The sequence below is a fragment of the Channa argus genome, chromosome 4 (assembly GCF_033026475.1).
Source record: "Channa argus isolate prfri chromosome 4, Channa argus male v1.0, whole genome shotgun sequence".
NCBI classification, from domain to species: domain Eukaryota; kingdom Metazoa; phylum Chordata; class Actinopteri; order Anabantiformes; family Channidae; genus Channa; species Channa argus.
The window spans coordinates 26,740,926-26,755,435 of NC_090200.1; the positions used below are offsets into that span (position 1 = coordinate 26,740,926).

Consider the following 14,510-nt stretch of genomic DNA (forward strand, 5'->3'; position numbering starts at 1 on the left):
TAGTTTACCTTATTGGGTAGCAGGACTAGGAAGACTGTACAAGGCTGACTGTGTGTTATTGTACAGAAACAAAGCACCAAACAGAATGAAAACGTCCTAATTACACACATAAACACACACACATGCACTTTTGCACACACAGGATTAGGCCAAGTAATCCCAAACAAAACATGTGAGCCAGTAATCCCAGTAATTTAGCATATGGTGGAAAAATAACTTTGGTAATAACAAGAGTATGCTGTCTTGGCTGAAGAGGATCATAGGTAATGAATAAGAGAAGGTAAATTTATTTCTGTCACAAAGTAATAAAAGTCTACAAAACTATAAAAAATTACTTTTGCTCATGTTTATATTAATACTATTTCAAAATGAAAACATGAGTTTTTATTGTTGTTGATCTTCACAAATATTGCAAAAAATTTAACAAGCCAGTTTAGAATCAGTAAAAAAAGTCCCTTTGTGCCAAATTACTGCCATAACAATAATATCAGTAAATAAACACCACATATATACATTCGTTGATTCATAAAATTCCAATGCCTAATATTCAACAGCTTTATTCAGGTCATTTCAATAAGGCCAGATCTAACAACTCTTTTTGGTCAAATTCAGATGCTGAATTTCATAATATCAAATTTCTGATCAGAACATCCAGATCAGCAACGCAAAGTGATCCATGCTGGATGGAATGAGGAGAATCTCAAAGTTGGTGCAGCTTTCAGGTTCTCCTTTGACAACTTTCCTCCTATCTAGTTTCAGTACTATGCATAGCAACATTTATCAACCCTTCAGGAGACTCACTGTATAACCTTTTTCTATATGTTTCTGCAATAAATCGTCAGGTGGACAACAATAAATGTGTTGGCTTTTAAGCGAATAGGGAGTTGCACTGATTTGAGCCATGATCCTGGATTTTGCTGAGATGAGATGATTTGCTCCTCTGTAAAAGTATATTTTTCTTTAACTCTGTATTACAAAATGGTAATCTTAATTAGGGTCCCTCACTCCTCTCAACAAATGTGCATTATTCTTCTCTGCTTAGGGGTTGACTTGAATTGGTTGACTTCTGAAACTCCATGTGAGAAATTCAAGAAACCTAAAATCAATAAAGTGGAATTGACTATTGGAATATCTAACCATTTAAATTCAAAATATTATAATATAGGTGTGGGTTACAAGAAACATTAACCGCCTGATAGAGCTGAAATTCCTGTGGCAATGATTTGCTTCCATACTCGCAGTCTTGTCTAAATTTCTGATCCGAGCTTGCGCACTGAGCGTCTCCATTGTCTGGCAAGTAGCAGCAGCCCCAGCGGCGGCGGCGGAGCGTAGCGGAGAGGAGCGGAACGGAGCGCCGAGCAGAGCGCAGGGAGCGGCTTCACTGTGACCCCGATCTCTGGCTAAATAGCGCCGGTTGGAGACCACTGGAGCGACAGGACAGGGCGGACGCTGTGTTTTTTTTCTTTTTTTTCTTTTTGTTTTTCTTTTTTCTTCACTCAAAGACAGACCGTCGTTTTTTGGCGGTCAGACAGACAGCAACAGTTGTCACGATGTCTGAGATCAGATGAGGCGGGAGCAGCGGAGTGCACATTGCGGCGCTGCTGATCTGGACCGGGCGGGATAAACGTGTTGCTGCCGCGTCCCGCCTGCAATGATACAGCCGTCTTAATTTTCTGGGACAGCGAGGGGAGTGCGCTGCGGTGCACGTCTTTTTTGTCGTTCTGGGCTTTCGGCGTCGTCCCCCCCCCGCCGGTTGTGTCAAGGTTTTTGTCTGCGGGTGAGGTGAATCCAGACGTAAGGGCTGGCTCATGTTCCGCTCAGCAGGGAAACGGGCTGTTGCGTCTGCAGAGAGTCAGAGCTGACGAGCCTGCTGAGACACACGGACAGACAGGCAGGAAGGCCGAGAGACAGACAGGAGAGAGGGGAGGGGGCGACAGCCTGTTTCGGCTCTCTCGACCCTTTGCGGATCGAGCCGAGCCCCCTCCTGCGTGCACCCAGAACCCCCACCCATTTGTCTCCCGCTTTGTATGGGGGGAAAGCAGAGCACGGCGGGGCGGCCCCGGGGTGCTTTTCCCGGTGTCTCTACGGATGACAGCGCAGTGCCACCCTCGGCCCACTTCTACCAGCCGAGGGGCACTATGGGCCTGCGGAGCCGCTCGGTGAGCTCCGTTGCCGGGATGGGCATCGAGCACAGTCCCGCCGTGCCCTTCAGCTTCTACAACCCCAGAGGGACGGACACGGATCGAGCCGGAGGGGGGTCAGGGGGAACTACAGCCGCCTCCCACGGCACCGGCTACCAGGACACTGGGGGCGGAGGGCACCATGCGGACGGGGTGCTGTATCTGGGGTCCCGGGGGTCGCTGGCTGACACCTTGCCCCTGCACATCGCACCCCGCTGGTTCAGCTCTCACAGCGGTAAGGGCAGTCTACTCAGCACATGCAGGCAGAATGTGGGTGACACTGAATGATTAATCATCAGAGAAAACCATATAGCTCCTGCACATCTTGTTTACCTGCAGGTACAGGGATGACACCAGTGGTGCTAGAAAGGGAAACCTAAGCCAAGCATGAGAATGCAAGCAGAAAACAGAAAAAAAGAAACAGTTTTAGGCTTTAAAAAGACCTATGTGTCAAACATGTCCATCAGGTTCTCACCCTTTGTTGGCAGAGGTGCTTAAAATGCACTTAATAGTTGACATTTATGTGCAGGAAAATGTCTGAAATTGAAGCTACTGTGCTCTATAGCTACAGTAAAAGACTCAGAGTATGAGCATGTGGTGAAACACTGAGGTTATTTTAGCAATTAAGGGAAATATGCACGGTGTGTGTGTTTGTGTGTAGGGGGGGATTTGGTGAACATATCATTGCAGGTGCACTCTGTCTTGACTGTCACCAATGCACCATCTGCATAGGTCATTCCTTGTTGTGTGAGATGACAGTAATGAGCCTGTTGCCAAATCTGGCTTAGTCAATTAGCCCAACGATTAGAGAGGAAGAGGGGGTAGGGAGGATGAGGAGGGAGGGAGGAAAGAAGGTGAAGAAGGAAGAAGAGAGGAAGGGAGGGACGGGATGGAGAGAAGGGTTTAAGGGGTTGTTCATGCTTATCATCGGCTTACCACTCACACCACAATATGTTTCTGTGGGTGACTGGACCTGTGAGGCCATCAAGCACACACCTACAGCTGCAGATACACACACACATACACACACACATAGATATACACACACACAAACACAGAAATACACATAGATATACATACATCCACACAAGCTGTGATTCCTTTTCAACAGCAACTACAGAAACACACACAAACACTCAGCAACAAAGTCTTCAAGGAAGATTACAGACATATTCTATTCAAACACACACACACACACACACACACACACACACACACACAGCAGGCTCAGCCAGGTCCCTAGGCTCTCATTACTAAAGCCCTGACCAGCTCACAGCAGGAGAATAGCAAGTTGCACATCAACATCTCAGCTGTTTTTCCTTACCGGTATCACCTAGCGACTCTGATGTGCTTTTATCAGTAGGACGAGTTAACATGGCTGGAGATGCATGTCAGATGTCACATGAAAGGGAGAAGAGATGGGCCTTAAGCAAATAATCAAAATATAGGAGTGTGTTCCTAAATGAACTTGTTTGTTCCATAGTGGCATTGTGGCAGAGTTCAGGACAATTTAGGCTGCTCTACCAATGTGGGATTTTCACACGGGCGTGGTCACTAGTTGGCATATTGTGGTAGGGTTTGGAAATGAAATACAATGTACTTATTAATAGGTTTGGATCCGATTCAGCCACCACAAGCCAGACAGCTGAATCTCAAGCTTGGGTTCAGACAACAGTGTGCAACCTGATTTATGCTCAAATGAGAAATAAGCAAATGTCCAACAACGTGGTGAACATCAGGCTTTAGGCAAGATTATGAAAAAATGATATACAGTTAATCAAAATGAGTGAGAACAGCTGTTGTTTCAAAGAAAAAAATATTACTTTGAGCATTATCCAGTCCAAGTTGTGTCTCTGGAAACAACATGGCTCAGTGTAGATCTTCCACAAACTACATATAGAAAATAACATTTAACACATCTTTTTACCTTTTATTCAGCCATTGTGGTCATTTTTGAAAAAAAAATGTAGTAGCTATAATTAAACTACAAGTGGTGTTTTATGCCTAATGCATCTTTAAACTTATTTAGAGTAATTATTTCAAAGCATTTCAGTGTATGTGATCAAGAGCAATAGCAGCGGGAACACCTTTAAAACAAATCTGTTGGACCTGATCCCACCCAGGTATTATAGGATATAAGAAGAAGATATGTGAAATATGAGTTTAGCATAAGAAACATGTTCAGGTTGGGGAAGTAAACCTGCATAGAATCAAAGAAAGTTAACACTTCTTTTCAAATCGTGTCCATTTACCAGCTGAAAGGTCTGCCTTAAGCACAGCCTAGTTAACAGGTCTCTCACAAGGCCACTTCAGACTGCATAAGTTTGAACGTTCCTTGAAATTGAGCATCATGTCCAATTAGATTTTCCCTTTTGCTTTGTGAGGTAATGAATGCGTGTACTAAGTTAATAGGCTTGGTGGCTGAGGTTCACATCCCATTGTTATTATTTTTGAAGTGTTTATTCACTTGGTTAAAGTTAGAGAAATGTTGTGGTTGTGACAAAACAACTGGGGTTTTAGTGTGAGCAACTACCAAAACACAGTATGGGTTGGCTCATATGATTGTTCAGGGTTTTGGAAGGATGTGGTTAGAGTTAATGAAAACTTTAAATTCAATCGAAAGTTTTGAACAGTTTTAGTCTTGTCGGACGTGCACAAGCTTGTTCACCATCCAGACAAGAGAACCTGCTTGCATGAGTCAGAAGTTGTGAATCAGGGAAAATGACAGTGATGGTTAGGATTAGGTAATAAGGTAGAGTGGTTAGGGTTAGGTAATAAGGTAGAGTGGTTAGGGTTAGGGAAAGACTTTGGTCAAGCCAATAAGCCCCACTGGGCTGTAGCACCTGATAAAAATATCATTGTTCATAACCCACAGTTCTTTTTGGAAGCATCAGTTCAGTGTGAGAGACATTTTGTGACCGAACAGTCACATAAATCCAGTGAGACTATAAAGAATATGTGGCTAAATGTTGAATATCAATGGGAAGGTGAGATCAAAGTGACAAAAGCCATAATGTTGCGTTCAGGGAGACTTTGAGGTTTGGAGACTTGGAGACCGTGTGAGGTGTTATTCCAGAAAATAGCCTCACATAGGAGCAATGCTACCAGCACAGTAAAGTGTTTATTCACCAGTCATGATGGACAGATAATATTTAGGAAGAAAACATTTATAAATACAGTAACAATAGGTTCCCATATGGAATGGTTATATTTGTGGTAGATACAGGGCGGGACTTTTGCTGGCATAGTTACCGACATTGACACACAGACATACACATTTGCATACACAGTCATTGTTAGAAGTATTCTCAGAAGACACACATCGTTGAAAACACATCAGTCCCTTCTGGTCTTCTGTAAAATGGATGTAAATCATGTAGGCCACAGGTACTGCTCCTACAGTATGCCCTAGGGAGGTTCTCATGTGTGTTTGTTTGTGAAGACAGCAGATTAGATGGATGGGGACTCAAAGTCATTGTCACAGGGGAGAAGAGATTGTCTCTTTAAAATTCGAGACAAAGGCTGGTGCAGAACAGTGTGTGTCTGAGAGTGTGTGTTGAACATCCATTCAGATGTTAAGAGATGCGTTTACTAGGCTAATGTTAATCACGACACAGACCAGTAAGGGCCAATTGCATTTGTAATGTAGCCTCATCTCGCTTTGGAATTGCATTCTCTCATACACACATATGCTGTTCACACACACACATACCGAGAGAGAGAGAGAGAGAGAGAGAGTAACAGCAGTCAAGTTGCATCTTCCTCCCATCCATCTTTGGTCTGGTACAGGTAGAGGTCAAACAAAGACCTGCTGGGGTGGATTAATGGGCTGCTGCTTGATTGTGGAACACGGGTTTGAGGATTTAGCATTCATTCATGATTGTACAACAGCTTTATTTTAGGTCCCATCTCCCATCACTGTACCTTTGCAGACGGAACATATGGATGCTTACATCTGTGTCAATCAGACCTTGCAGAGAGGAGCTGCGGTCTAATATGGTGTTGTGTCTACACTGGATATTGACTATTCAGTAATAAACACAATTTGGAATTCATTCTTCAATAACATCAGAAGACTAATAGCTTTTTTTCTTAATAGGTTTATCAATTGGATGTTGTTTTCTTGCCAACATTAAACTGTTGAAAAATGTAAATGTAGTAACTTATATTTCAGCAGAAAAAGGATCCTACTTTACTGGCATTTGGAGGTTATTAGTGTCATATTCCAATGCTTGCTGTACCGTGCAAAACAGGTTATACTGAAAGATGTTTATTCCTTGGAGTTGTCACTGAAGACAACTATATGTTTGTGGAGGCTAAGGTAACAGAATTACCCACTGTCTCTGACAGTACACCATTGCTCTCAACTATGCTACAAACAAGATAATTTACAACAGTTTCTATTGTGTATCTTGTTCCACGAAATGGCAACGTGTGATTGATGTACAGCACATAAGTTATACACTATTTTTCCTAATACTGTAACTTTGTTGTCTTACAGTTCCATTTATATACAACACATTTGCAACAGCACATGCATTGTAAAGAAAACACTGCTCAGTGGAAATCCATTTTTCTAGCACAAACTGCACAACTTGTGGTGACTAAGGCTGGGTGTGATAAATGGAATGGAATCAGATTCAAAGTTACTGTTTTTTTTGACATTTTTCTGCCATCATGACTTCTTTTATTTTTTTATTTTTTGACTTCATCATTGTCCGCATGTTGATTTGGCACAGTTTTTATGCCAGATGCCCTTCCTGACGCAACTCTCCACAATTTCTACCGGGCTTGGACCGGCACTGCACAGCTGGGATGGGAATGGGCTGTTAGGGGTTTAGTGTCTTGCCCAGAGACACTTCGACAATTAGCCGGGACCGGGGATCGAGCCTGTACCCACTGCCTTTACCAACTGAGCTACAACCGCCCCCTGACACTATAACTCATTAAATACATGTTTTAAAAATGTACTTAAAACTAACTGCCAATCTCCAGTAACTAGGGCTATATGTGCAACATTAATGTAGAAAAAATCCTTGTTTCATACCATACCAGGTGGCCGTCGGCTCTCCTTCAGATTATATCATATGAAACAGGGATTTTTAAAATCAAAAACCACATTATTGACATTGTTGACATGTAAAGTTGCTTATCTCTTTTACACATCAAGCAGACACTGAGCAACATTACTATTCATGTACTGTTGTGTGTCTGTCCATCTGGTGGGCCCCAGCACACACCAAGCCAACTATCAAGTTGTCAGGGTGTGTCCATCGGCCTGGTCTTTGCAGTGTGTGCCCCACTCTGGGCCCTAATCAGACCCCCGGCAGCAGCTTTTCAGCCATTCTACATGTTGATTCACCATCAGCCTGTCAGTGAAAGTGACCGCTCTGATTGGCTGTTCAGACTAGCCAATCAGTGCACGAGACAAGGCTACAGTATTAACAACAGGTATTTGTAAGTTCTTATCAGACATATCCTCAATTACAAGTATATTATAAACCACTAGCTCTCGTCTCCAAGACCAAAGCAGCATGCCCTTTACTTCACACAAATAGCTACTGTACTGAGCCTTGTCTGAAAGCCTTGGAGGCTATTAAAATTATATATACTAAGATGTTTTAGAAAGTAAACCATGTTTCATAATATTAGCTTTGCGATTTCTTTTTGTGTTGTATGCAGATGATTTAATTATTCCTAATGTTCTATATCTGCTTTTAGTAATGCTTGGAAGTGTGGACATTATGAAAAGGGTTTAATACTAGAGACCTTCCACTAAAGGATGGAGTCCCTGTAATTAATATGTCAAAAACAGACAGGTGTGACAGGATGGAAGCGAGAACAACAGAGACGGACAGAAGGAATAAATCATTAAAGGAAACAGAGAAGGAATCAATCTGCTTATGGTGGCAGGGAATTATTGTGAAAGCACAGTTTAGTGAAAAATAAAGCCAAATAAAATAATTTCAGTGTTCTTTTTATGCAGATGAAAAGGTAAGTATACTGAAGATCAGCGATTCTCAACCAGGGTCTTGCAGTTACCAGGCAGGAGGTACTGTCTGTGAAAAGATTGTAGAGCTTGATTGATTTTACTCAGTATTTGATTTAAAAATATAATCGTGTAATTTCAGAATAATAAACAAATGTATATAAAATCTTGATCTGTTGTACAGTATATTTACAGTATGCTAACTTATAAGTTTCCAGCAGATAACACAGGGCATATATCAACAACCTGAGTTAACTCTAACACTTGAAAAGTGAAAGTTATAAGTGTAATGTTATTTGCAAAGTATTAACAAACACAGTGTTAGGAGCAACATACAAAATAGCTACACTGTTTTAAATATTTATAAATCATTACCAAAAAAAAAAAAAAAAGAATAAATGAATCAAAAAGCTGAACCTTTTGGATCAACAGCCGTAGCTAAGAGTAAAAGATAAACTACTTAGCTAAAAGCAAAATCAACAGTTGAAAAACTTGGCTAACAATACTGGAACATTGTTTGAATGCTTATCTAAAAGGGATAAACAGTTGTAAGAGCCTGCTAAAGATCTTGTAAAAGTGAACAGTTAAATGGTTATGATATTTACATGGTGAAAAATAACTCATAAAAAGTTGTCCAGATGTCCAGCTTCTGCTCAGAGTGGTAGTAGTAATATTGATGCCTTAAGTGAACTGACCTTAACACAGATAATTCAACTTTAGCAACCGACAAAAATGTATTTATATAGAATTATTAATATCAGCTTTAAAATCAGTCGAAATTAGGATTGAAGTGGTGCTGACTGCAGGGTTTTAGTTGGACAGAAAAAGTTTAGGAAAAACCTATATAGATCATAGGCTTGACACAGATCATTTACTAGATGATCCATTATATCTACTGGATGTTTAATAACTTTTCATTAGAAATGCCGTCAATCAGAGGATATATAAAGAGGCAGACCAAGTGAAGACATACAGACAGGTTGATCCTACCTAATCCAACCACAAATAACTGACTTCTGAGTACAACCCGGTGTTTTAACCAGCCTGCCATCTGCTTCACTGATTCTCTATTGATATAGCGTGCCAATACAGCATCAGTGTTTAATCCATACACCTGCACTCTCTTTCTGACCGACAGGTTTACTCCCTGCCACTGTGGAATGCGGTTACATTTGAGTCTAGACTACGCAGTTTTATATATGAGGAAACAACAGTGTTGCTTACTTTTTTTAATATAGGACAAATTGAAGCGTCCTGGATAATTTGGGATTTTATGCCACATGTACCATGGGAAGTAAAAAATAAGTGAATTATTTGCAAATCCCCCTTTTCTCCTTAAATCGGTCATGAAATGTGATCTAGTCTTCACCAAAGTCAAGACAAGGCATTTGTGAGGACACCTATTGACAGGATGAATTCTATAGCCTGACTGTAGGGAGAACCTAATTCTAAACTAAAATGTATAATTGAACCTAATTCTTACACTAACCCTAATCCACACTGCATGTAATCTCCTGCCTGCGAGCTCATTCACTTATCTGAGGTGTAAAGCAATTATTCAGCAACCCCATTACTTCCTTTGTCCCCCTGTCTCTCTCGCTCATCGTCTCGCTGAGTGTATGTTTGTATGCTATCGTTCTCACATTACAGACGTGTCGAGTAATACACCACAATCTACAGCCTCAGTGACCACAGACTTAAATAAACACAACAATGGCCAAGTACTATCTGCATGTTATATGATCCCTCTACATGCTGTGTACTCTATGTAGCCATTAAATAAACAGGATCAGTCAGGTAGAGACGATGATTAGAGGTCTGAGACCTGAAATATGTCGTTTTTGCTGCTGCTTGGCCTGTTGTTGCATCATCAGCTTTAAGATTTAGAAGGATAAAAACCACCCTAGCTCCAGTTAGCGTGTATGGTGGCATCTATAGGTGCACTCTGACATATATACAGAGACTTGGCCGGAAATCAGTGAATTTCTCCTTAAAGCACAGAAATAAATCAGCACTGATCCTCCCACACATACTGCAACAGCGCAAACAAACACAGAGCGATGCATAGCGTACGTGGGACATACAGAGACACACGGGCACAAATTAGAATGACTCCCATCCCTACAGACGGGTGTTGTGGCTAGATTTTACGACCAAGGATTTCAGGAACACGGTGACTGGGGGAACATCTGTGCCGTGGAACAGTGTGGTTACGGGATTCAAAAATATAGGTCAGCACTTTAATTTATTTCTGTTTCTTCTACCTCTCTCTGTCTCGCTCTCTCTCTCTCTCTCACTCACACACACACACACAGCCACACTCCCCATCTTTCCCATGTCTCTTTCCTTCGTGTTAACTTAGAGCAGTGCATACACATAGGAGGCATATGAGCACACACAGACACATTTACATTCTGCACATGCAAAGGTGGAATGAGATGAGAGAGAATGAAGAAGAGACGGTGAGGTTTGGAGATGGGGTTTTTTGTTGTTGCTGTGACAACCAAATGGCTGCCTATCCCTGCTGTTTTTTTTTTTCTGAATGTGCACAAGCACAAACATGCACACACACCTCACATTTTTTCAAAGGTCACTTCAACCCCACTATTCCCTTCTGGGCTGACTTTTCTTACATACAGGGAAACACATACACATAGACACAAAAATACTATTTTCACAAGAATTTGTATAAAAGGAAGCAGAGCATTAAGTCACTGAAGAAAGAAAATAAGTGACACTGAGAGTCTAGAAGACAGATTATTGACAGGTTCACCTTCTGGACTTTTAAATGGTTCCTACAACAATTACTAACACTTTTTTAAAAGCAATTTGCAGTGTACTGTACTGTGATTGCAAAGGGCCTGCCAATTACAGAAAACGAGGCCCTGGCAGTCTGTGGGCGTGTGAATCTTGCCATGGTCATCTATGCTATGTCATCACAGCAAAGCAGTGAGAAGAAAAACCCTTAGATTTACGGAAGTTGTGCGAAGGAACAACATTCAAACAGGGAAATTATAGGCCAGATTACTGCACTACATTCAACTAAATGTCTCTCTTTTAAATGCCTTTTTTAAGATGACATTTACAGAAAAATCTGTTCAGTAAAATATTATTGCTTTCCATTTAAAGTTACAGTACAGTATGTAGCTTTTTGAAATATTTCTTTAAACATATGTCATTTAACTTCAGAATCTTTCAAGAATTTTACAAATTTCTTGATTTGTAATTTTTAGACCATTCTCATATATTATTTCGTCTTGTAACATCCTGAAGCGCTGGGTAGAGTGTAGCAGAGCAGGGAGGCAGGGAGCGTAATCTGCTTTTTTTGTTAGTTTGTTGGTTTTTTCTTTTTGGGACCTAACTGTTGTTGGTGGTGGATAATGGTGTCTCCATAAAATTCCAAAATATGAGCTGAAAGGATATAGAAGAAATCAAAAAGAAATCCACACACCCACAAAGTAAACTAATTTTAGGTTAGCTGGCAAATTTTATTTGTCACTCTGCTTAGGCTTCCACAAGCTGGTCAATCTAGACTCAGGGTGAGGGGAACCTTAAAGAGACAGGAGCTAAGACAAAATATTTATTACAGAGGGGGGAAAAAAAACAATGCATGAAGAGTTATTAGAAGAAACAAGCATTTTTTTGACAACCCCACAATAAAAATATCAACAGAGAATCATGTATAAATGTAATGGTACCTCTTAAATTTGCATCCCTAATTTTAGTGATATTAAAGTGGATGGGCAAATAAGAAAATTAAGATATTAATCAACAATATTATAATAGATATAATTACCAGCTGTATCCATAACCCACTTTGATTAAAGCTACAGTAACTTTAATCAATTTTTTGGTAGAAATATGCTCTGGAGTAGAGGCGCAAGGAGAGGGAGGGCTGAATGGAGATGAGTGGATTGATTTTGACTGTCACACCAGCTGTAGCTCAAGTTGCTTATTGTAGCTTTAAAGATGTGACATTTGCCATTTAAAGTATGTAGGTGAATATTTTCTTCATATTCACTGTATTAATTTATACAATGATTCTGGAGCAGTCTGTCTTTCTTATTAGTTAATATTATGTGAGACATTTGGTAGATTTCAATTTACAAGTTTTTTACATCATGTCTTCTAAATGTTCTTACAGTTTTGCAGCTTGGACTGTCTGGCTTTTAATTATTTTGTTGTTCTGTCCTCCAACAATTTATAAAAACATAAATGTGGTTTTATTTGAAACTCCAGCTCTCTGATAATTTTACTTGGTTTTCTCTTTTAGGGCAGCACAGTGGTAGAGTGGTTAGTGCTGCTGCCTCACAGCTAGAAGGTCCCCAGTTTGAACTAGAACTAGTGCCAACAAAGACCAACTACTGTGTTGCCTTCACTGGCTTCCACTGGGCCAACAAGTGGTGCTCAAACACATCGCAAAGAAGAGCATGTAGCTCTGCACGCTGTGCACTTGTGTGAGAGGAAGAAAAAGAGGACCTACGACCGCGTATGTTCAAATGGTAAACGAAGCAGCACTATCCTATTGTAGTGGAGAGAGGAAGTACCGTGTGAATTGTTTTTCACACCAAGTAATATTCACCACAGTGTTCTCTGGAGAGAAGGGCTCTGAAGGGTTGATTGAGCATTCAGGGCACTCTGTCTTCGTAGCAAACATCCTAATTCAGTCCCTGGTGATTCCAGATTGCACAGATCCAAAGCACAGGCCAGACCAACTTCAACCTGTATCCCTGTTCTTTCTTTTTCTATACATAATTATACGTTTCTTTCTCCCTCCCACTCCCAGTCCACCTTTGCCCTTCCCCTTGCCTCATCTCCATCTAAGGTCACTTTACCTACCAGTGTGACAAACACAACAATGAATATGTTCCTCAGCTTTCTGTTTCTGTAAGCTCTGTACTCTCCACACCCCCGATATCCATCCTATCCTCTGTCTCCATCTTTCTGTTGCCTATTTTTCTCATTCTCTTTTTCTGTCCTGCTCCCATGGAAACTGCTGGTCTTTCCGGTAAAATAAGGAGAGTTTATCTGGAGAGAGTTGCGTTAGTTGTAAGTTGTGATGTAATCAAGGCAACAGTTTCCAGGGCTGCCGTTTATGGTCATGACAGTGGTAGGCTGCTGACGATTAGGCTTCCTCTAGTCTTACAATGGCACACAGAGGCTCTTTGAGGTGAGTGATTTTGTGTGTGTGTGTGTGTGGGTTTGTGTGTGACAGAAAAAAAAATGCAATAGCTGTGTATATATTGCTACAGAGCTCTAACAGCAACTCTTGCTGCTTTAATGATATTGTAAAGGTGAAGAAAACAACATGGAGGTGACACAATGAATTTGGTAACATTAATACAACATTAAATCATGTTGAAACAAGTTCTAAAATTATTACAGTAAATCCAACTAATGTCAGTGTCTGAAAGATAAATCTCATTAAAACCCACAATCTGTGTGTCTTTAGGTCATTATGGTAAAAACAAGATCACTAAAAGACAAAACTCAGGGTTCATGGTATTTTACAACATAGTTTACAAGGAAGGGCAAATTCCTCATTTATGTTAGTTGGAGATGTAGCAGTTATTGGACGTTGTACACAATTGTAGTCTCTGTGTGGTTGCATCACTTTCACCTCCTTAAACCTATAATATGTAACCTAAGATGACGCCAACATTAGCCAGGCCCTTTCTGCTTGTTGTTTTTGAAAATAAAATAAAAGAGAATGGTCCAAAATGCACTAATCCTGCCAAAACAACTGAAATTTTCTGACTGGTTTGACGATGCTACAGTTAGCTTGAATCATTCTCTGGAGATAGTACAGAAGGTCACTGCAGTGAATTAGAATCTGTTGTAGTCTATTGATGAAACAAACAGCCATTGACAGCGCCACACCCCAATGCATGGCTCAAAACAACCGATCAGACATTTGTAGAGAGATTAAGAATGAGGAATCCTTCTTCCTGTGAGAGTGCCAGAAAATGATGGCAACAGTAATGAGACCGACATGGTTGTAGAGGCTGGCCTAAAGAAATATCAATCAACAATGTGTTACTTTGTACTAAAGCTGGGATTATGTGTCTCTAGGCTGCATTTTGCCAATCATGCACAGTGGTTGCTCAGATACGTTCCCCGGTTTGAATCTACCTACTGGCTTCAGCCTCTGTGCTCGTCCTCTACTTTCCTCCCACAGTTTAAAGACATTCACGTTAGGTTAATTGGTGAGATGTCCCAGTTTGTTTCAATACCTCGTGTTGTCTCCCCTCTAGTCTGCAGATATCCAACTTCCCGTGCCCTGCCTTATCTGCACACCTGGCTTCTATTGTCTCCACATCTGCTGCCCATTTCCCAGTACC

The 14,510-nt window shown here is 40.9% G+C and overlaps 1 protein-coding gene across 1 annotated transcript in view; it reads left to right on the forward strand.

The window, feature by feature from the left end:
• Window positions 1-1,262: 1,262 nt before the first annotated feature.
• The window catches only part of znrf1 (zinc and ring finger 1), a 54,941-nt gene continuing 41,693 nt past the window's right edge, over window positions 1,263-14,510 (forward strand). Inside the window, exon 1 of the mRNA XM_067501611.1 lies at window positions 1,263-2,415. Within this exon, the coding sequence (XP_067357712.1) occupies window positions 2,028-2,415 (388 nt within the window). The 5' untranslated portion in view covers window positions 1,263-2,027. The remainder of the gene's footprint in view (window positions 2,416-14,510) is intronic.